Source organism: Sinohyriopsis cumingii, chromosome 18 (assembly GCF_028554795.1).
Source record: "Sinohyriopsis cumingii isolate HCF-2022 chromosome 18, ASM2855479v2, whole genome shotgun sequence".
Classification (NCBI taxonomy): Eukaryota; Metazoa; Mollusca; class Bivalvia; order Unionida; family Unionidae; genus Sinohyriopsis; species Sinohyriopsis cumingii.
The window spans coordinates 25,741,532-25,767,002 of NC_142978.1; the positions used below are offsets into that span (position 1 = coordinate 25,741,532).

General features: G+C 37.3%; 1 protein-coding gene across 2 annotated transcripts in view; it reads left to right on the plus strand.

The window, feature by feature from the left end:
- LOC149776254 (netrin-G2-like) overlaps nucleotides 1-25,471 on the plus strand; it is a 104,344-nt gene that overhangs the window by 68,552 nt on the left and 10,321 nt on the right. For both annotated transcript variants that reach the window (XM_089942308.1, XM_089942307.1), the window contains 2 exons: nucleotides 14,954-15,054; nucleotides 20,872-20,973. In XM_089942308.1, coding sequence (XP_089798434.1) covers nucleotides 14,954-15,054; nucleotides 20,872-20,973 — 203 coding nt within the window. The remainder of the gene's footprint in view (nucleotides 1-14,953; nucleotides 15,055-20,871; nucleotides 20,974-25,471) is intronic.

Consider the following 25,471-nt stretch of genomic DNA (forward strand, 5'->3'; position numbering starts at 1 on the left):
CGTTGGAATTCCACATTGATTTCTTCGATTTGATAGTACACGGTGGATATTACAACAACGTTCCAGTTGGGTATACCATCTGGTTTATTTTTATATGCAAACACTAGCCAATGATTTGCTGATAATCCACCAAATGATTTTGATCTGATATTTGGCCAACTATGGTATACTCGCAACTGTGCTAACGCGATCTCGCTTACCAGAATCACAGTTGGAAAATTAATACCAAATTCAGGCTTTGTTGAGCTTATTAATAGTATCGTGGTTTTTCGGCGGAGTTGTATTTGCGGCTATCTGATGAAGTAGTTCTGTCATTGTTATTGTTTTCATTTTCTTTCAAATGGTGGTTTACTTCATCGTATATCTTGACCATTAACGCAAATTCGGAATCTGATATCGTTGTATCGCCGAGGCTTGATGATATCAGCGACGATATTTTAGAATATGCTGTTGCTGCCGTGTTTAACTTTACAACGTAGTTCCCGAGTTTTGTGCTCGTGCACGTGGATATCTTTTTCGAGATAATATTAAAAACACCTGCAAGCCCCGCTGATGATGAAACGCATATTGTTACTACTACTGCAGTTGTTACTGGCGTTATCGCAGATAATAGTACCTTGGTGGACGCAACTAACGCAGATAATGAATAAACCACAACATCGATGGCAACTACATGCCGCTTGTATTTTTTTACTTTCAGTGTATACTGGTCAATGATGGTTTTTAACGCTGATTGCCATTCACGTACTTGATCATATCTATATTGTTGGACGTTTAATGTTGTTGTTGACTCCGTCGTTGACTTCGTCAGGGCCATTAATATTTTACGCAGTAACCAAATGAGGCGTTTCAGCAACAAATTCCAGACACCACCAGTAAGATGTTGCGGTTAATTTCTTATCATCTGCGTCCAGTATAAATATCTCTTCGCTTCCTCTATTCAACCCAACAGTCGCAATCTCGGAAAACTTGTCAGCCTATGCCGCCAGGGATATGTCGTGAAGATACTAAATTTTGCTGCACTCAGCACAGACAGTCTTTACACACCAGTGACTTTCGCGGTATGTATGATAGTATTGTTTTTGCTGTGACCATGTTGCGAACCCGGGTGACACCGTGTATCCGTTATAGATGAATGTTTGTGGGGAATTTTAATCAGATTAATTTTGTTAACGATATCAGGAATTCCACTTACGATGTCTTCGTGTGTTTTCTTAATTGTATCAATGTTCGTCTTGATATCAGAGAGTTTCATGTCTGCGGTCAACGGAGTACCAAAGAAAACAACATCTGCGATTTCATCAATTTTTCTAAAATTTCTGCGAAGATTTGTAAACATGTTAACGTGAACGTCATGCTTGGCCCTAAACGTGGATAATTTACCATCAACGGTGCTGTAGTTAACGTCAACATATTTTGTGTTGCCGCGTCGCCATCAGATGTTGGATCTGTTACGGCTACTATTTTATTTCCGTTCATGCTGAGTTCACCTGTCATTGTATCGCCAGTTGATTTTAAACGATTAGCAACACTTTTTGTATTTTATCTCTGATGGTTGTAAATGATATACTTGAGTCTCTGATTTTTCCGCTGTCAGTAAACACAGGGATTTATCGGTGGTAGCACCAAGAACACGTCTAACTATGTCATTCTACTTAATGTTACTCGTTTTTAAAACATAAGTCCTGAAAATCAACAACTTCATCTCAGTCAACTCAAGAGAGGTTTATAAGATTGCCGAGTTCACCTTTAGTGGCATAATTTGATAAATCAATATCATAGCGTTTTTTGCCTTTACTTTTGCTGAAAGATCTTCCGCAAATATCAACCATATTATATTTAAAGGTTGTTTAAAAAGACGATGGACGGTTAAACCTGTCTGCGGTATACTCGTGCACGACTTTGTGAGGTGGTTTGGTTAATTTTTATAACGGGTCAAGCACATTAATTACTTCTAGGCTACATATCGGAGGATCGGTTAATGTTTGTGTTGGTAGCGTTGAGTACGAAACTGGAGTACTACTACCGACATATTTTAGAAATTCAGCTGGCAGTGCTAACCCATACGAATCAAAATAAACAATTCCAAGTGGATCAATCGCGTAAGCAACCCAATGAGTTCCTGGACCATCGCTATTATCAAGATGAATAATTCCTGTTTCAACGCTGTTTGATTGTTGTGGTAATTGATTTCTCATGAAAACACCTCTGAAGTTTCTTATTTTGACTTGCTTAGCAGCATCAAGTAAATCAAAATTTGACATTGGTAAAACACTTTTTTTTCAACGGCTTTTTCCGTACCATGAGGGCGGAGTTCCTGATAGTCTCAGACCCTTTCCGTACCATGACGGTGGAGTCCCTGGAAGTCTCAAGCCGTTTCCCTTTTTTATATCCTCGCACTGTCGCTTTCTTTAACGCCATTCCAGCAGCGGTTCCAACAGCACCTAACGCAGCAGCCTTTGCTAGGGCTGGATCGGCTACGGCTATTAATGCTGGAATAGTCGCGAGAAGCGGGAAAATAACACCTGTTTTAACGATGTCTTTGATGGTACTTGGAGTGAAATTAAGTTGAACTCTGGTTTGTGTTTTTAGCACCTTATTGGAATGTTTTGTTGAGTTTTAGTCAATGAGAACTTGTTTGGACCACTATCAATTTGATCTCGCTTGAATGTTATTGTTGCCCCGAATGTGCTTGAGTTCTTTGATTGTAATTGTTTCGCCTCACCAGGAGTCAGACTAACACTAAAGTGATGATATGACATTTTTATGATAATACTCATGTTTTTAAATAACACGATTAAACATTTTCTACTGGTGGATCAACGACTATCATTCGACTACTACCACTTTCAAGTAACAGTGCTTTGTCACTGAATATAACCGCAATTGATCTGTAGGCGGCAAAACCAAATGGCGGGTCATTAACAGTGTATATCGACGACAGATTTCTTGGATAAATCAAGATGCTCTAGCGAAAATTAATAAATCGGTACCGACTTGTAAAATCTAACTGTGATATTTGCAAACCAGTATCTATGTTTTGATCACTCCCCAAAAATGACATCAAACAACGATATACGCGTGCTACATGATTATGTGTGTAATTTAATAATACATCTTCGGATGGTTCTTGTTGTCCGTTTATTCTCTTAGCAAACCTCAAATGTCAAATATCATATGCGAGATTCCTGACTACCCGTCCGGTTATTGTTTTGCAGCGCAATAAAAATATGTCTTGGCGCAGATACGCCCTGCTGTGATGATATATGCCAAGTAAATATATCTCTGACTGTACTTTGAACAGCATCTGTGGTTACTGTTAACCATGATAACAACGATTTACCGCCTTGATCCATAAAAGAGAGTAGTTTTTTTCTTGTGTGACTGATGGAATCATTACAGGCATCCACAAAGAGAGTTTTGTTATATTTACTTTGCCAGCATCAGCAACACCAGCCCCTCGCCAGATCGCATCATTATCATCACCTTGTCTTACAAGCACAACTGTGTGTTTAGCTCCAAAGATGACCTTTCAAACATTTCTGCAAAATCCAAAGATGTGAGACAATGGAATTGCACATGAAAAATTTATATTGTTTCCTGACAACATTGCTCGACGTGTTGCAAATCCTAATTTGTAGTTGCATTAACACTTCCTATGATATCAAAAGCATCAGCTGGTCTAGCAGCATGTCCAAAATAATCTGGTCGAGGATCAGATGCAGTATTTCGTGGTGTCCGTATTTTAGTATATTGAACATGATCAGCGTTGTCGGTAATATCCTTAGCAAAGATCATTGATGGACCAGCTGATCTTGTGTGATCATCAGAATATCTTGCTAGACCAATTATTGTTGTTGCAACATCGACATCCTTCTGAATTGATTCGATATTTTTTCCATCAATCATATAAGTGGCGCTATCAAATACTGCCATAATCCCGTTGTAAACAAAACCAACTCGCGAATTGGCATAATATGGCGTATTAGCCGTAACATTCGTTACAAGTTCACCTTCTACTTCAGTAAAAGCCTCAGAGGGTAAGAAATATCTGCTTGTATCCTGAACTTGAAGTTCGATACCACCCCGTTGATTTGGTTGTAGTGCGTCATAGGAATACAATTGATAATCACGTACTGATTTATTTTTGAAGACCGGTTCATCTATGTCAAATGAAATGTCGGATATACGCTTGAACATTTTATTATAATTACCCATTTTCCAAATGATGATATCAATTTTCGTCGTCGGACATAACCACTTCCTGTTATCAGATTCGCAGTTATATTTCTTTCTGCTTCATTAACCAACTCTGCTAGGTTTTGATTTGCAGCTTGATTTATTACTTTACTGACATTTGCAGAGATAACTTCAGTGCTAGATAATTTTACTTGCTGAGATGTTGTTCGTACTAATCGAGATAGTCTATCCTTGATTGACGAGAACGCCTTACCAGCAACATTGACGATTGCACCAGGAGCTTTATCAAAAACAGCATCAATAGTCTTCATTGATAATTGTTTTGCAATCGGTATTACTTTTGGAGACATCGTCGCAAATAGACCTTGAACAACATCACCAATTCCATCTCCGTAAATCCTTCTGTAAATTGGTAGTCGTGAGTTCACCACCCTGTCCATGATCGGTCTACGATGACAATTGTGTACAATCATTTTATTTTATTTGTTATTTATCTAATCACAGTAACAACTAGCCACTGTGGTAATCATCAACAAGTTCATCAATAAGTTCTCGGTAAACGCCGATATCCATGATACCACCTTGAAATAATCGCCGACAAATATCAGTTACTTCATTAATTATTTCTGGTGAGTTATTTCCGGCACGTTTCCCTCCTATGAGAACCTCTAACCGTTGTACATCATCAAGAACATTATCAGGACAAACAAAATTATTTCCAAAACCACTACCAGTAGCACCTGGTGCATCTTCTGGAGTTTGTTGTTCCTACACTTTTTTTACATCCTGTTTAAATTTTATATACTCTGAATTTAATATATCAATACTCGAATTTTTAGAAGCAAAATATAATACAGGAAGTCAATTTCTAGGATGTATTATTTTAATATATTCAGGTTTCAGATAATTTTCTCTAGAATTATACTGAATCGCAGCAATATTAATTAATTTATCTCGGTCAGTAAAAGTATTAAGAGGTTCGTCGGTAAACATTATTGCAGGTCGAAACGTAGATTTTGGATGAGATTTGGATTGTTCTGTTTGTTGCAGGGGAGGAAGTTGATAAGAGGACTCTTGCTCACATGGTGAATAGGGAGGTGATGGCTGTTGAAGTTGTGATGTATATTGTTTAAAGTCTTTATATTTCCCTTACAAAATTCGTAAACTTTAGATCATCATTTCTAGCCTGGTTGTATTTGAAATACACACGATATATCCATCTGATGAAATTATCATAGTTTACGGTAACATATTTTGGCTTTAAAATTTTGTCTTTTTTGAGTCATATTTGCTAATGTTGCAGCTGGTAAATACCCTTCTTTAATTTCTTTAAATTGCTCAATAACACCTCCGTTAAATTTTGCAATCAGTTCAATATTTTCTTTTACCGGCTTGGGTTTAGGCATAAGTTTTTTTTTTCAAATCGGCAACTTCATGACGAATTTTTCAATACATTCAAGTATTTCTTCATCGATAGGTGGAGGCTGAGCTGCAGCTATATCAGTTGGAAGGTCTAGTAAAATCTGTTTTGTTTTCTTGGTTCTTGCTGCTATATTTTCAGTTTGTTCGGCAGTTTGTTTTGATACTGGAAGAAGATCTTCCTTAATAGCGGTTACGACTTTTTCAGTACCTGTTGTGACGGGTTTAAATAACTGTTCTCTACCTTCTGCGTATTCAACTTGTGCCTGTAGTTTTTTTCTGAACTCGTCTCTGACAGGAAGAAATTTCTTGACTGCTTCTAGTCGTTCTCGTGCTAACTTAGTTGTGTAGGATTCTGGATGTACATATTATGATATAATATAATGATTTAATTACAACAGCAGAGAGAGTCGCGATCTCAAGTTGGTTAGTTTCGCGCCTATCTGGTCATTTTTTAGAAAGGCTTATTTCGGCATTTGGACGCTTCTGTTCGTTAATCTTTTTGTTAGGAAGGGTTATTTCGGCATTTGGAGCCTTTTTTAAGAAAGGCTTATTTCGGCATTTGGACGCTTCTGTTCGTCCAATCTTTTTGTTAGGAAGGGTTATTTCGCATTTGGAACCTTTTTTTAGAAAGGCTTATTTCGGCATTTGGACGCTTCCATTATTCGGTCTGTTTGCCCCCCCCCCGCTGCTATATATATATATATATATATATATATATATATATATATATATATATATATGTGTGTGTGTGTGTGTGTGTGTGTGTGTGTGTGTGTGTGTGTGTGTTTCGCTTCTGTGCGTGAATACTGAACATACACCCAGTAATGTCTAAGCTATAATGCAAAGTGATATAAAAGAGGGCATTTTGCCATTTGGTTTCTTCAATCTCTCCACATCGGGCTATGCAGCCCGTCCTATCTTCGACTCCTGGACTTACTTATCTCTCAAGCTACGAAAACGTGTTTAGCAATTTTCAAATACACACAAGTGACCAATTCAAGGATTCTTAAGTTTCAATCTACGACGGATGTCAGTGTCCCAAATGAGTTTCTAAAAGAAAGGGCAAATGACCAATTTGATAACATTTGACCAACAATCAAGTTGCTGTGATAGCAATGTTCCTGTGTTTGTAAGTGATTATTACGACTTTATGGTCTTAAAATAGGTAACACATACGAATGAGAACCCACAAGCTTTGTAAAATTCAGCAAATAATTTAATTCTCTAGAATGTGTAATGAATAAAGTCCTGAACAGATTTTAGTAGTATTCAGAAATATTTCCAACGTTGAAGGTGTTGATGTGACTGTAATGGCCAATAGTTTCGAATGTACAAGTGTACCTGTATCCTAGACTGTAATGATGTTCCGACAGTCTTTTGCTGAATCACAGTAATATAATCTAAGGTTTTCTTCTTCAAATTCTCTATAATTCCCAGTCAGTATTTCTTTCCAAAAATATTACTGTGCGCTTTGTATTTCCATAAACTTATAATTTGAATTAAATAATTTCATCCCAAATCAGATACTGAATACAACAAATGATTCTCTCGCAAGATCTTATAGTAAGAATAAATAATTTTCGGACTAAATAAGATTATAAAGCCCTCTATTCTGTCCATGTCGTAATTAGTATTTTCTGAAAATACAAAGTCTGCTTGATTGAAACTCAATTCTAGATGATTATCAGATCAGATTCAAGAATGGAGACGACATAAGATATGTTATTAAAATTATAATAAAGAATGTGATAAAAAAATCCCGTAGAAACGTTATTTCATGGGGTATTCTAGGCTCAGACTGAGATAAACATATTTACAAAAAATACCCAATGATTACACTGGACAACAAATTTTTACAAAAGTCATGTTACTGAAATAAAATTAGTCAATTCTTATCAATTTTTATGTGCTGAACACGAATATGACAGTCAAATTGCAAAATTGGCTCTAGTTTTTTTGTAATCTGAAAGAAATTAATGTTTACATAACGAAATGCATTCCAATAGTAAAAGGTCAACTGTAATAGCCTACCTATAAAAAATCAAGTCATTGACTACATCTTAGATTTCTTCGCCTGTCTCTTGTACAGCTGTTCGGGAGCATCTCTGAGGAGTGTCCAGCAGTAGTCAGCCAGCATTGTAGTGGACCATTTTCCCTGGTATCTTTGTTCCATTGTTGCGATATCTTGATGAAAACGTTCGCCGTGTTCATCACTAACAATACCACAGTTGCTAGGAAAGAAATCCAAATGGGAATGAAGGAAGTGAATCTTTAGAGACATATTGCAGCCAAGTTTCTTATACTTCATCAACATGTCTTCTACTAGTTCCTTATAGTTTTCTGCCCTAACATTTCCGAGGAAGTTTGTAGAAACTAGGCGAAAAGCATTCCATGCTTGTTTCGCGTCACCTTCCAGCAAGTTGTTGAACCGGTCATCTTTGAAAAGCTCTCCAATCTGAGGACCCACAAAAACTCCCTCTTTAATCTTTGCTTCGCTGAGTCGAGGGAATTTTTCATGCAGGTATTGGAATGCTGGCAAAGTCCGGTCAATGGCTTTCACGAAGTTCTTCATCAAACCTAGTTTGATGTGAAGGGGTGGTAGCAAGATTTTCTGAGCCTCAACCAGAGCTGGGTGTTGGATATTCTTCTCTCCAATGGCTACATTCTGCCTGTGAGTCCATTCCTTCCTCATGTAGTGCATTTCCCTTGCTCGGCTATCCCACTCGCATAAGAAACACATGTATTTTGTATATCCTTGCTGCAGTCCCATTAAAAGGGCAACTACCTTCAAATCACCACAGAGGTGCCAGCTGTACTTGTTATACTCAATGGAATTCAGTAGCTGCCTTAAGTTATCGTATGTCTCTTTCATGTGGACAGCATACGCTACTGGAATAGATGGAAGAATGTTTCCATTGTGCAAAAGCACAGCCTTGAGACTCAGTTTCGAAGAGTCCACAAATAGTCTCCATTCTTGTGGGTCATGAGTGATTTTTAAAGCATTCATGAGGCCCTCAATATCAGAACAGAATATCAGATTACTTTCCTTTCTGAAGAAAGGCTCCAATTGCTGGTGGCGCTTTCGATATGCAGTAATTGTGACATCTTCTTCTAGAAGATTCCATTGTTGGAGTCTTGATCCTAGCAATTCTGCCTTGTTCTTTGATAAGTCCAAATCACGAATCAGGTCATTTAGTTCTTCCTGTGTTATTCTGTGTGGGGTTGATGATGCACCACAGTGAAAATCTGGATCACTGCATGCTGATGGACCAGGAGAAGAACAGGTCGACTCACCTTTGTCTTCGTCAGATGAATCAAGAGAATATTCTGCTGGAGGTTCTGGAATAGGAAGTCCCTCACCATGTGGAACTGGTCTCAATGCAGACGGAATGTTTGGGTAGACTATTCTCGACTTCTTTCGCTTCGTTATTCCGCCGGAAAGAGGAGGAACCAAGCAGAAGTAACAGTCATTTAGGTGGTTGCTTGGCTCTCTCCACACCATTGGGACTGCAAACGGCATTGATGACCTTTTGCAATTCAACCACTGTGAAAGCTGTGTTGTACATGTAGCACAGCATATATGCGGAGCCCAAGGCTTGTCTTGGTCACCAACCTTGCATCCGAAGTAAAGATGATATGCCTTCTTCACTTGAGAATTGATACTTTTCTTCTGGTTGGCAAATGTCACTTCCCCACAAATATAGCAAAAATTGTCCGCGGTATTAACACACTTTCGAGGCATTACTGTTCTTTATTGTACGTAAATGGATAAAATAATAAGTTTTATGTAACAGTAGCTTGAACTGTCTCGCACAACGTCTAAAATATTTTAAATGCTGAACCTATCTGATTGGGCTTTATATAGTACACTGCTTACGTCAGCTTCAGCAGCCGCCTGGCATTAGTATAATAGGCCTACACATGTATAGTACACTGCTGACGTCAACTTACTTCAGCAGCCGCATGGCATTAGTATTGCATTGCATCAGAAAATGATGCAATCAACTGTGGATGATGTGAGCATGATGGTATTATGCAATGTTACATCATTATTCCGGATGTTGCTGCAGTCCTACTGGAGAAATTTACACAGTGAAACATAGAAAATGAGGTATATGAATATCTTCAAAACGAGAGCCAATACAAATTTTTCACGGTTATATTCGTGTTCGGCACACCAAAATACTACAGATTAGGGCCTTTTCAAGTCAGTAATGATTTCACTGTTGACCAGTGTTATGACCTTAACCAGCTTTTTTGATAACACGAGTAACTTACGAAAATTAACTTAAATTTGGACAATGTCAGCTACAAAATCAATTTTACATAAGCCATATCCTATAATGAATTTTTAAATAAAAACAATAAATGCAAATATATTACTGTTAGTAATGCCTACTCATGTAGCTATTGACATCGAATTTGAGTTGTGAATATTTTGGCATCGAAGAATTGCTTGCGCTGGGTTTAACATGAATGTTAGACAATAGTCAGGCGATCTGTTCTGAAAGTATTCTGAACGAATTGCTAGTTGTCCCCAACAGATGCTTTAACTTGCCAAAATGATTGGAATATCAAAAGTGAAAGTGATAAACTGAGATAGCTGTGTCGCTTGAATTCATCATAAAGATTTATCAAGGAGGCACAAAAATGGCATCTCTGTTACCAGAAACATTTCCGAAATGCATTGATATTTTGGTTAACCTGAGAGTGACCTAAGAAATGGAATGAAATAAACTGCAGATAATTGTGCATAAAATAGTAGTCACAAAAGAAAACATTGCGCTGACTACTTTTGAAGCGAGTGACATTTTTGATGGTGTCAATGATGATGATATAAAAGAGCAGGCTAATTAAACAAGTGATAGTGGGCATTAATATTAGAAAGCCATCAAAACTCACCTATCAACACTATTTGTGTTAAAAGTAATATACCAAGATGATGCACAAGAATAGCAACGCAAGTATATGACAAAATTAGTACACATCTGCATCTAATTTAAATCACTAAAGTATTATGGTGGAATTCACAAAATATTTTACTTTGTACGAATTTTACGAATATGATACCAGCGAGTATTTGAAGTTCTTTGATATTGATAATATTGTTATTTGATAACACGAGCAACAAGATTGTTGTCTAGTTCAAAGACGAATAATTATGTAACCTAATTGAAGAGCATATGCGACAGCGACCAAAATGTAATCGATGGTGATTGGACCGCAGAATCGTCTTAGCTCCAAAAAAGCCATTCAAATGTCCAAAGGTGTTCCACATGTGATGGTGCAAAAAGATCTCAAACACAATCTGTACGTGGAATGTCTTTGAGACCGACGTGAGTTCGCACAGACGGCAAATGTGATACGATGTCCAAAAAACTGTATGGGTGTTTACCGATGCAACAAGTTTAGTTTGTCCCCAATTGATACTAAAAGGTGGATATTTACGGATGGAATCACCACGCACGTGTTTGGTCATAATGCTATTATGAATCAACTAATGGTTGATACTGGTTAGTGTATAAACAGCTCCCAAATGGCTGGAATGAGTTGCAATTACTCTCGCATAAATGATTAGCTTTGAGGCAATGGTCCACCAGGCGACGGTCCCAATAGTTAACACGCTCATTGTCTTTTGAGTATCAATCCATTCTGAAATCGGGAAAACATCGACGGAACATATCGGATTAGTGTCACGACGTTTTCAACCCTCTAACTCTCCAGGTATATAAACAAAACGAACAAACATGTCTCTGAATTGTTGTAATGGTGCTGACTGTGACATCATTTTCTGAGTAGCAGTGACAGTCTTTTGTGAAAATGTGCTGGCTGGTTTTTATCCAATCGTAATTTCATTGGTCAGTGCTGCTATGACAAATGTAAATCGAGGTACCAATTCGTGAGACCGCTCAGGCCTCATCAACAATTCTTGTGCATACTGATGACCGAATAGTAATTCCACAATATAATGATAAATATGCCAATGTCCGACACGTACTCGCAGATGGTGTTTGGTCGAAATCAAAACAACAGATCTCAGAAATTCTTTGCCAGGATGCACATGTAATACGAATGGCCATGTGTGCGCTCTGCGTGAATATAATATGACCGAGTGCATCTGCAACTTTTGCAAATTCCTTGGATGACAACGTCTAGCTTATTTTTATCTGCTCAATACATCGACAGTTGTTAACGAGTTCTTGTATATGTGTAATTTATTTTGTCGGGCATGATCATATGTAAGAAACAACAAATCTGCTTGATGGACCTATTTCGTCTTTGCATATCGCTCCATCCAAGTGAATTTGTTTTTAGTACTGTTAGACAAATGTGCGACAGCGCTTGTTTGGTCAACCAAGTTCGAGCAATCCCATGAGTGGTTAACTGTTTCAGGCGGCTTCAACTACCCAATACTCAAGATGTCTATAGTATATTTTGTATAATGTCCGGCTTTTTGTGGACATTGTTTGCTTGTTTATACCAGTATAATTTTTATATAATGAGTTAACTTTTGTCCACGGGATCTCATATTAGGGCAGTGTAATATACTCGCATTCATGTTAGTTGCGATCTCATGTGTGATTGAATCAACAGCGGTTACAGGTGCCTAAAAGTCATACTGAATGCTGGTTTCTTTGATGATCGAGGTCACGCTTTGGTTGTATTTACAACTACCTGTTGCATGGCAATTTATATTTCATGTAAAACAGTTTATACACAACGCTCCATATGTGTCTCTGTCCCTGATGTTAGTGGTGCGCAAACACAGAAAAATCGATGCGAATTCATTGACGACTTCTGACGCATTGCTGTCAGCGCAAACGGAACCTACAAGTGCTTCCAATCACTCTGCAATATCGATAGGATTACACAATCCACAAGTCTGTTTCGTTTCTTTTTTTTTCATGAATCCACTTCATCATTTCTTCTTCTTCTAGTCTGTGTGTGTCTTTGTCTTTTCTCAGCACATTGTTTTGTTATCTCTGCGAGGAGTAGTGTAATGCTTCCAGGTTTGCGTTTTCGATTTGGTGCAAATTTAGTTGGACCGTTTTCCGTGTTGGTGTAGGCAGGTGAAGCGGTCGTTTTTGTTCATTTATCCACCTATCTGCCCGTTCACCTATCCACTGTTTGTATTCTTCCATTTTGTTCAAATGTTTCTCTCTGTTTCTGATGTTTACGTTCTTCCTCTTCCCATGTAGTATATTCTAGATCGTGCTCTCTATGAAGTTGTGGTGAGTGTTGTGTTGAGATTGCATCACCGGTTGAAGTAGTGTACGCTCAATAGAATTATAGTAATGACACCTGACCGCGGTAATATGGTTGCTGAGTTTACCGACATGGAGCTGGATCAACTGGCATCAGATATAAACATTGATAACAATTTTGTTCCACCATTTGATGAACATCTCCTTCAAATTGGCGTTACCAAGCCTTCGTATGAACTTCCATATGATATTGTTAAGGTTCAAGTGGAAATAGCTATTTGGAACCACCCTGATGTACCACTATCAGCAAGGCCAGGTTGGAACTATCGCACATACATCACCACCACTCCGGGACTGCTTCTACAGAGGCAAAATGTCATTCACCGTTATTGGGCAAATACGATCTTTAGATGTAAACATTGCTGCTTTCCTCAGTGTATGTTTAATGAAAGGGTCGCCAGACCACTAGAAAGGCCAATCGCTGGAGATTTAAGTATTCCTGAGGAAGAAGTTTTATCATAATTGTATGACAATTGTATCAATAAAAGAGAGTACCGGTAACTGGCTAGAAATGCGTGTGTGCATTGCGCCTGCGCATGACTGTGAGACCGCGCAAGGTCTATCTGACATACAATTAAAATAACTGATTGCATTATAACAGAAGACCTATGATCGACCCTCAATCTTACCAACATGAAACAATATTTCAAGCAAAACAAAAAAACATGAAATTACTAAAAAGATCTTCGCTGATCGTGAAATATGAAATGTTTCTGCTGGTGCTATCAAATTAAATTACATGCACTGCATTCATGAGTAAGCACCTATACCGAACTGTTATCAGCCGCACAGGGCAGTTTCATTACGATTAGTAAAACTGTATTTAATTGTAATTAAGGATAAAGTAATCCGTGCGGCTGAATTTGAAAGTATCATATAGAAATAGAAAAATCGCCGACAATCACGGATGGACACAAATAAGAAACACTGCGAATTTACAAAACGTTATCGGAACAGCAGCTGACATTATTAGCTGCTTGGGCAGTATTAATCGGTCCCGAATGCAATCAAATTCATAACAAACACGAGTATTATCAAATTGATGTGTGGCCCATTTTTGGGAATCCCTTTCGTGCACAAACATCCGTCGTAGACTCTATCCCCCTCCCATAACTGCTTGCCATGTGTGGAAATTAAAATTGCTAAACATGCATGGGTCGCTTATGGGCTAAGCAGGTCGTGGGGGGGGGGGGTAGAGGATATGGTGGGTAGTAAACACGGAAAAAGCGACAAAAAGGACAAATCTGCAACTTTCATATTAATGTCAGTGGTTTGTTTCCAAACAATATGACATTGTAGAAATTCTATAATGCATGAAAGTGTCTCTTTATTGTGAAAACATCAACACGTAAATCCAATTGCACACGGAAAAACATTATTTTCAAAAGGTAATTTATATTATTAAAATAAACTGCCTAATAATCCAAATTAATTCAGTTAATCGCTACAATATTATTTGAAAAATAAATTGTCGTCGTTACCTTTCAACATGTATTTCTTTTGACACATTTTCCAGCAAGTAAATGATTACTCTCATTATCACACTCATTTTATCCTCTATACACACTTAATTTGGTTACACTTACAGCTCATACTTTATGTGTTTTGCTTTGGTAAGTCTAGACTGGCTTTAAGTTAGGAATTCCTGAGCTCTAAGGTCACTATGCTTACCTTTGATCTGATTACTCTGCAGGATTACCGTTATGTCAGCGCCTCTGCCGTCAGCTTGTTCATTATAAAAAATATGCATATTTCACTTTCACTTACCAGCTCGGTCGACACGTATACATTTTGTGTTGTCTGTGATGGTTTTCTAGGATTAACTAAATATGTCTCTTGGTTGTAAGTTAAGCCAAGTTAAAATAATTGCAAAAATGTGTTTCTCTGTGCTTTTGCAAAAATGTAAAATTGTAACAATTGTTTACTTCATCAGTTGTAGATAGGATCGCAAGCATCACATGTCTCTGCGAAACTAAAGTTACCTTTCGAAAAAATATTGATTGTCAAATAATTTTGTTTTATAACTCTGTTAAAACGAGGTAATTTCGATTTTCCTGTTCAACCAGGTGCACTCAGACTGGCTATAGGCAAGAAATGAGCTTCCAAACGGTTGTTAAATGCTCACCTGGCTGGATAGACACAAATGGAGATGAAAATTGCGTTATTGGTAAGTATATTAATATTGCATGTACTGACATATCTAAATACGCTGTCTTTGCAAAATGTTGGAATGAATAAAATGGCAGTTACTATTAAAGGAGACCAGAAACCAATATAGAATAATAATAAAAGTACTATAGCAGAAAACCTTATTCTGAAGTATCATCTGCGACCGTAATGCCAATATTTAAATATTGGCCTATCTTCTAGGAGCTGAATTTCCGTGACCTCGTATGCAAAATTTCCGCGCCTATTCGGTTACTTTCGGGATGTGACGTCATAGTAGCGACTCCAGCAGCCCAAGTGGGAGTTGCCAGAGTAAAAGACAATACCGTTTTGCGTTGCTTACGGGTGTAATAGAACATTAAGAAAAGACTGTGGACATAATTTTTTTTTCTTTTCCGAAAGACAAAGGCATAATGAAAGAATGGGTACATTATTACAAACGAGTCGATTTCAAAGCAACACCATACAGCACTATGTGTTCGTTACATTTTTCAAAGGAATGTTACGAGAGGGATCATGAAAAAATGGCAGCTCAAAGATACGCAAATGCTAGGCCTAGACTAAAAGTTGGCGCTGTTCCAGACATACCTTTGGACATTTTAAATCCTGTGAAAAGTGTTAAACGTGTGAGTTACGAAAATAGGCAGAAGGACGAGTAAGTGACCACAAAATGCAACAATTAATCCACATATCTTTTATCTAAAACAGCAGTGCTAAAATCAAATCTGATAGCCCGACACCCTGGGCCCCTTCTGGTTTTAGTTCCGGCCCATCCTGTATTCAAAGTGAGGTGCCCGTCAGGCTTGTCGAAACAAAAATTGTTTGCCTGAGGAAACTTTGATCGCGCTGGTGAAATGAGTAAATGTATTTTCAAGATGTTGACATACATGCCTTAACACGGCACAATCTAAATCAAATCACCACTGTCCTAGGTGAAATTTAGATTTGATTTTAATCAAATGGAAGCTTTGCTAAAAATAAGATTCTAAACCTGTCGTGTTTCGAGAAAACACAATTTTCAGTAATCTTATACAAATTAAAATTTTTTTTAAAAAATGCATTGTATACATGTAGTATGCATAAACGGTAATCTGTAATAATTGGAACTGATATAAAACTATTCCTTGGGCAGTTTAAAAAGCAGCGATTAAAAAAAAGACGTCAAAGTTTCACATTAACTGTCTGACAATAGAACGGGGGGGGGACTATTGACCCCCACCCCTTGCCCCAATGTGCGACGGTCCATTTGACGTGCCTTTTCTCCCTGTGATACGCCTTATTATTCCCCCATGACAAGCCCCTTTTGCATATTCTGGTCAGGTCTGGCTAAATTGCAAAATAGCTAAAGTTTTGATTTAAGTACGCAAACAATAAAGCCGGTGTGACTAATGAACATAATCCTTATCCTTGCATTGATCTTGTGAAAAGGACTGCCCTTCGGACATACTTCAAAGAAACCATGTTCGACAGTGTTTGTATGTGTAAGCACCAGCAATTGATTGCCAAATACATGTAAACGATGCCTATGTTGTTGTTACTTACAATGCCATGGACTTCATTTTAACAGTTCAAATCTGCAGTCACAAGTTACCGTACATGTGGCAACTGTTTTTCTCAAGTTTTATGCCCCATCTTATTTCCTTAGGTTTAAGTCTTAATGCATGTAACACTGTTTGCTGATTAAAATATTTATAGAATTAGTTCTTTAGGGCCACATATATTGCATGGTATATTTTGTTTTATTCCTTGTAATTTAATCATGGTAATTAAACTTTTCATATACGGTAGAGGAATGTCAGGTGTTAACTGGCCGAGTTTCTTTGGCGGAAATGGAGATGCGATTTTGTTTGCAGAGAAAATTTCAAAGTGATCATTCATTTAAGCTAATTGTGACAATTTTATTCTTTTAATATTTTTTTCTATAGTAATGTTGTAGTTGTTTAAAAACATCTGAAATTTACTTGAATAATGTTTAATCTTCACGTTCTATTTACTGAAGAAGAATAAAAGAAGAAAAAAACTGTTGTATGATATTAATTATTTCGTCCAGTGCCGGGTTTAGACGTGTGTGCATGTGATTTTAATTTTTAACGTAGCTTTAACAATTTTTCAGTCATATCGCTACGATGTCTGCCGTGTGGCAGTTTAGACTGTGGATTGCATACGTTATATTTATAAATGGTTTGGGGTTGGGTTTTTTTCTTCTGACAAATGAAAATTGACAGACTTAATGTAATAGTCGGGACTTCGCTGCGCAAAATTGAGAGATATTACGAGATCGGGAGGTAGATGAGGAAATACCCCAAAAATCGGGAGATTTTTCTCCCGGCTTGAGAGTTGACAGGTATGAATTGTCCGGGCTTGTGGAATTTCATTCAGGACTTTTAGTTTATTTAAGTCACCAGCCCGGGGCCTGTGCCTAACAAATTTCTTTTAGCACTTACCAGTACAGTACATAAACTATTATATCAGACTGCAGATTCAACTTTTGAATGTGTAACCCAAATGTGGTCTCCTGTCTGCCTCGCTCGCCAATGTTTATGTTTGTATTCGAGGACTGGCTAGTATAGCGTCACGGTACCACGTGATCTGTCGTCTCATCAAAACTGGGAAAAACTCGGCAATTTACGGAATCGTGGTATCTTTCACGCAATATAATCACTACCCGCTTACGATATTTAATTTATAAACATTGCAGTCGAATTAAAATCTGTAGAGAATTACATACGTAAAAGGAAAATTTTGATTTCTAGTCTCCTTTAAACTGAGGTTTTAGTGCAACTAAAGTTATTATTGCGTGGAAATGTTGTCTTTAGTACATTAAGTTTAACATTATTTTGCATGGTATGTCACATCAACAAATTACTGTTTTTGCACATCATTACGTGAAGTAAAGAAATAAAACTTTTCTGTCAGATACTAATTCTCTCTTCATGTTTCTTGATACTTGAAAGAAGAGAGTTTAATTTTTTGAATCAACGTGTTTGTATAGTTGAAATATTTATGCTGACATAACATCCTTTCGTCAGATTCCATTCTTTGCAAATCTGTGTAATAACACTAGAATCTGAAATTAGCGTTTCATAAACATCATGTTAATGTAATAAAAAATAAATACACAGGTTACTGTTGATGACTTGGACCAATATCAATACAGTTCGAGTCTATATATGTTTAAATATGATATAAATAAAACGAAACACGATATATAGTGAAGAAGCTAGTTTAGTTATATTGTAAATACAATTATCCATATTTAAGAGGTGAAAGATGCATCATATGCTATACGGAGCAATCGAAATCATACGTTTCATGATTTGCATTGTTGATTTTTAAGAGAGACGTTTTATGTATTGTTGATATTTAAGAGAGACTAATATGAAGCATATGCAATAATCCCATAAGGGGTTTCACGGTTAGCATCTCCCATTGAGATCACCAGAGGGCATATCGGTGCAACTCACTTCCGAATAGTTCAATCAATTAAGATGGCAGATGTAGATCAAGAAAATGTGACAGACCGCTCATATTATGCAAGCAGGATCGATATCTCACTATCTTAAAAATAAATTATATCAATATTTGATCAATTAATTTTACATCTTTTAATTTATTCACTAACTTGCGCTGCTCCCAGCTTTCAAATAAATATTATCTGCCCATTTCAGAACTTCATTATCTTTCCATTACTACATTATGCTCTAGTTTGTATTATTTGATTGTGCGAAAGTGTATCGCTGTGTAAAAAGTTCTTGCAATTTATCCCGCTTGAAGAATAATGAAAATACGTTTATTTTGTACAGCTTCAATCATAGCAGTTAATGGCGGTTGAACGACAACGAGAAAAAAATCATAACTTCTTAAGGTTATGTTATTATTAATTGTCTAAATTAATATTAATATTCATTATATTTTTCATGAAATAACTTGAGTTTTTTTTCTTCACAAAATGCACAAATGTCAACCACGCTTGAACAAACAGGCGCATGTACGAGTCTCCTTGATTATTATATTAAATTTATTTCCTTGGCTTTTCTATTCTTGTTCGTTATAATTTCATGAAATAACTTGATTTTTTTTCAAAATGCACAAATGTCAACCAGGCTTGAACAGACAGTCGCACGTACGAGTTTCCTTGATGATTATTTTAATTTTATTTCCTTGAACGGTTGGAAATTTTAGAGCATACAATTTGGAGAAATATCTATGTTAGACACACTATGGATGTATAGGACATTTGTGGCTCTCACTTACCAGTCTGTCTGTCTGTCTGTATGTATGTCTGTCTTCTTTCATCTGATGCATGGGTATGTATATTCTCGAATGAATGTGTGTTCGCATACGTATATTACATAAACATACTTCTGATTAAAAACGAGTATAAAATGATGCAAGTTAGAAAGAGTGACTGATAGATAAAGACAACAAAGATGAATATTTGTGAGTATTCAATTATTATAAACTTGTAGAGTATGTTCTTACAAGCAGTCTCTTTTTTAAATCATACTGTTTGCAATTTTACATCCGGTCACGTGGATCAATATTGATTTAAAAGGCGAACCAAAGTAATATGACGGAATCTGTGAAATAATTGGATCTTTAAAACTTACATACTTGATGAAAGGAAAGTTAAACAGAATTAAACTAATTTTAAGAAGGCTGTTCTAGATCAATTTGCTGGTGGCAATCATAAATGTTGTCTAAAGACCCCAGCAAATTTGAGAGTTATTACGTGTCAGCATAAGCAAAGAAAAATCATGATGAATGTTATTGCATGTACCGTCCGATATTTGATGCTTCAAAAGTAAAAAAAACCAAAAAAAAAAACAACTCATTGGGCATGTTATTTCATCTGAATATTGTACGATATTTACACCCAAATATGAATAAATATTCCATCTGCATTAATTACACCCATTTATCGTTTTGATAGCTAATGAAATTATTGCTTTGTTAAGTTCATCTGAATACATTAAAATACCGTGTTCCTCTTTTTAATTTTTAAAGAAATTTTCTGGTTGAAAATATTTAGCATTACAAATCAGCTGACCTATCGAATTTGTGTTATAATTTATTATCGAACGTGTGTTATAACTTTCTTAACTCGTATTATAAACGAAAATGCGAAAATAACTGAGAAAGAAGGATATATCAACATATGAAAAATACAAATTGTTGATAATGTTTTCGTTAAGTTTATATAATCAAAAATGTGCAATAAATGTTTAAAATCGGAGAGCAGAGTAAAATGTTCCTACAAATGTATCTGAAATTATGGATAATGAATTTATATTATCAGGTATGGAGAGTGTATTTATTTTATTATTTAAGTATGGAAAGTAAATATTATTTAATTATTTGATATAATGTAAGTATGGACACTGAATCTAATTATCTGATTTAATGTTTATAATTATTCACCTAGTATGAAGAAATGATGTTTGACATATATAATTGATTAACTGGTTTAACCATAATGATCTGTAGTACAACTAAGATACCTTCCTTTGTTGACTTTATGTTTCGCTAATAAGTCTAGAACGGTGAACTATCCGGAGCTGGAAAATTTATGTGGGCATGCGCATTGAAGCTAAGGGAGGTAATTTTAGGCGCTACGATCAGTAACTCCGTTGTAACCGTGAGACCCCCTATGATCAACATACCTATTTCATCACTAATCAACATATTTAAAAATCACTCAGTATTTATATTCCCCAATGCAAATTTGGTTAAGCACAAAACAACCATTTGCATAAAGGGAAACACATCACTGTTGTAATTTAGATTAAATATTCGACTAATTTGTTTAACTATCTAGCTGTGTGCAACCCACAATGTCAGAACGGCGGAACTTGTATTGCTCCGAACAGATGTGCATGCCCGGCAGGTTATGATGGGCCTGATACAGGCTGCTTGACAAGTAAGTAACTCCATGTTATATACGAGATAACATTTGCCACATTTCTTCATCATCCTCCACTACTAGGTTACCTTAGTAATTTTAATCAGAATATTTGCTTTTCATCACTTTAAAGAGGACACGAATTTAAGCAACAGTTGAAAGCATTGTTCCGAATTTAGTCTAAAGCTATATTTTTGCCATATCATGGAATATATAATTTTCAAGTTCTACTAAATCCCTAGTTTCTATAGTGTCACTAAGAACATCCTAAGGTAGTGATTACATATACTGATTAAATACTGAATGAAGAAAGACTACATTAGAAACTCTTGTGTGATTCCATTCATATGAATACTATATTTTTGAAGTAGGCTTTGATTCTATACTCACATATACTAAAGTATACTGTACAATGAGAGCATTTGTAAAATTAAAAGACAGTCGAATCATGCAACTTGCCTTCACTAAATTGTATTTTAATTATTTCTGAAGTGTCATCGAGCAAAGTAACGAAGTAATAACCCTCACGTTTCTTTAGTTTTAATTTCATAAACCTTTTTAAAAGTTTTTTAATTTCACTTTAATGTTTATGAACATTATACTTACACTTTTTTTTTAAAAAGGAACAAAAATGCCCTTTTTGAACTCATTTTTTTAAAAACAATTATTTGAAATTTGTGAATTTTTTATACCGAGAGACGAGAGACTTTATATTGTAATCCCTGTGTCTGTGTATCTGCAATTCAGCTCAATATTCGTTGATGGAACTATTGCAGTATTTTTATGACAACCCTGAAGCAAAGTCAGTTTTATGCGCATCACATTCCGGTTTTGCATGCAGATATATCACTTTGTATGACCCAATTCTTTTAGCGCAGCTAATTCAAGACTTATGATGCTCAGATTGAAGCAGATCTCCACTGTCCTACCTGAATATCTGACAGTGAAAACTTATGGGTCGTGTTCTGCTGATTTATATTATTACCATGATCGCTAATTGTATCAGCCAAACTGATGAAGTCTTATCTTTTGAAGTATGGGAAACTAAGTAGTATGGTTGAAGAGCATCACCGTATGCCGAACGGTTTGGTTAACGTTCTGATTTTTCAAAACTACATTTCCATTGGTTAGTTCTAAGGTCACCATAACATGACCTCTAAGAGGTCGCAGTCAGATATTCACATGGGACAGTGGAGATCTGATTTTAATCAGATTGTTGATGCACTGGCATGAAATGAGGTAAACTATATGGTTCACCTGAAGATCCACATTCTGAAATATCACAATTATCTTGCAGTTGTGGTTGGATGTATTGATTCGATGATCATTACTTTAGACACAAAGTGAATGAGTGTTTTTGCTGGAAATTGTTTTTTCTCTTCTTTTCGTATTCTAACCATGAACATTAATCGCTTGTTTTCGAATTGTCCACAAAAATCACATTAACATTATTGACAGCCGACGAATATGGTAACTCGATTCTGAAATAAAAGCTCGGATGCCCTCGATTATGTCATTTTATAATTGACCTAATTGATCTTTTTCGTTTGTTCAGGTGTTTTTCTTATGCGCTGCACATGCACCTTAAAAACGTATTTCTTTCTCAAAGATTGAAAATAGGGGTCAATAGCAGAACATAAAATGAACTCCGCGCATGTTCAGACAACAGTATAGGTATGTTATCAACATTGTCATCATGTACATGTGTGCAACAGTACGCAATAATATCAGGGCAACCCTAAGTATGTTTTACTAAATAATCGGGTATATTCAACAAGAATATGTTCAGCAGTAAGTCTAACATATTATTCTGAGAGGCAGATGTCTTTTTAAACCGGAAACATTTAAATGACATCTTTTGCATTATCGTGTACATATTTTGAAAATTTGGTGAACGTTCTGCCTTACTTAAATGGACCTCTTGTCGATTATTGCTGTGGTGAAGATGCGTAATATAAGTGTGAATATTCTGTCATGTATATATGTATGTATGTATGTATGTATGCATGACTGACTGGCCGACTTTATTTCCTCTTAAAAAGAGATTGCATCAGATTAAACAAATTCATGATAATACAAGATCATAAAATAGAACAGAAAATTGACAAAAATACAATAGTAATACTGTGTCAACTACCGTATTGACAAAACGAAATATCTCAATACCTGCAATTATGCAAATCTGCAATCATTTGGCGGAGCATGGCACTGATCTTTTAACAGTTGCTTGATGATGATAATATTTCGAAAAGTTAATACGTCTATAGTGTTATGTGCTTACGAAAATGAAATGAAAAACTTATAACAGTGTAATTCTATATATAGTTATTTTTCTTCATATGACGCATGTATTTATGCATATATATACTTGTTTGCGCGTATGCGTGCGTGCATGCATTTATCTATGACTGACTGTCTATATGACTTAGTTACCTCTTCAACAAAGAGTATATCAGGTTGCTAAGATACATATTATACATATCATAGGATTATGAGACACATCATAGACGAGAACGCAAGCATGATATATACATCGTCAACTAATGCATTTACAAAATGAGATATATAAATACAGAAAACCATATAGAAATCTCTAGGAAATATGTATGTATGTATGTATGTATGTATGTATGTATATGTATGTATGTATGTATGTATGTATGTATGCATGTATGTATGTATGTCTTCTTGGAAATCTTGGCATCCGTCCGTCTACGGGAGACGATGGCGTAGCTCCAAAGTAAGCTTTTGTTTATCCTTCTTCCTAGCTCTCTTTTCAGCTTGATTTATTTTTCTCTCTTCCTCTGCGTTTTGACCTCCCTGCCTGACAGCAAGACACCAGCTGGAACGGTTGTTTGCACAGCTCTCCCAGTCGTTGACATTGATGTTTGTCGTCTTCATATCCTTCTTGCAAACATCTTTGTAGCGAAGATGTGGTCGCTCAGTTGGTCGTGCACCTTCTGCTAACTCCCCATATAACAGGTCCTTGGGAATGCGGCCTGGGTCTATTCTCTTGACATGGCCAAGCCAGCGAAGGCGCCTCTCGCTGTGAAGGGAGAACATGCTGTTCATGTTGGCGCGTTCTAGAACCTCTGTGTTGGGTACTTTGTCCTGCCACTGGATGTCCAGAATGCGCCGCAGATATCTCAGGTAGAAGCTGTTGAGTTTCCTCTCGTGTCTTGCATAGGCGATCCATGTTTCGCTGCTGTAGAGAAGTGAGCTGAGCACGCAGGCTTGGTAGACACGCAGTTTGGTCTTCTCGGTGAGACTGGGGTTGTTCCAGACTCTCTGGTTTAGTCTGGCCATCACTGCTGCTGCCTTGGCAATCCTGCCGTTCACCTCAGAATCAACGGAGAGTGAGCTGGAGATGTTAGACCCGAGGTATGTGAAGTTCTCGACAACTTCCAGGTTGTATCCATCGATAGTGACAGAGGGAGGGGAGTCTGCGTCCTGCGCCATGACGTTCGTTTTCTTCAAACAGATGGTCAGTCCAAATTCCTTACAAGCATGGGAGAGGCGGCATAACAGCTGCTGAAGTCCATCGTCCTTGTGTGATGTCAAGGTTGCATCGTCGGCGAAGAACAATTCACGGATCAGTACCTCTGTGACTTTAGTCTTAGCACGGAAACGGGCGATGTTGAACAGCTTGCCGTCAGCCCTGGTATGGATGTACAATCCCTCGCTGAAGTCCTTGAATGCGTACTGGAGAAGCATGGAGAACAAGATGGCAAAGAGCGTAGGCGCAAGGACACAGCCTTGTTTGACTCCGCTGATGACTGGGAAGGCTTCAGATGTTGCGCCATTGAAGCACATTGTGCTGTGCATGTTCTCGTGGAACGACATGATGACAGCTAGCAGACGTGGGGGGGGGGGGGCAGCAAATCTTCTGCAGGAGTCTGAAGAGTCCACTCCGACTAACCAGGTCAAACACCTTCGTCAGGTCTATGAAGGCAATGTAGAGGGGCATCTGCTGCTCGCGACACTTCTCCTGCTGCTGACGTAGTGAGAAGATCATGCCTACACTGGGATTCTGGGTATATGCGGGAGGCTGCGATCTGCAGGCGCGCCAAGGCAACACGGGCGAAAGCCTTTCCGACGATGATGAGGAGGGAGATGCCCCGTTAGTTGTCTCCTTTGTTTTTGTACAAAGTGACGATGTGGGTGTCACGCATGTCCTGTGGGATGTATCCCTGTTCCCAGCAAAGGCAGAGGAGTGTGTATAGGGGCTGGAGCAGTGCTGGTTTTCCGCTCTTGAGGACTTCAGGCGGAATGCCGTCACTTCCAGGAACCTTCCCACAGGCAAGGCAATCGATGGCTTTTCCGAGCTCTTCTAGGGTGGGCTGTGTGTCTAGCTCCTCCATCACAGGCAGGTCTGGAATCCGTCCAGGAAAGTTCCAGTGACATTGTTTTGGGTTGCATATAGCTCGAGATAGTGCTCAACCCATCGCTGCAGTTGTTTCCCCTGGTCTGTGATGACTTCGCCCGTCTTGGACTTGAGGGGGGCGGTCTTGTCGCT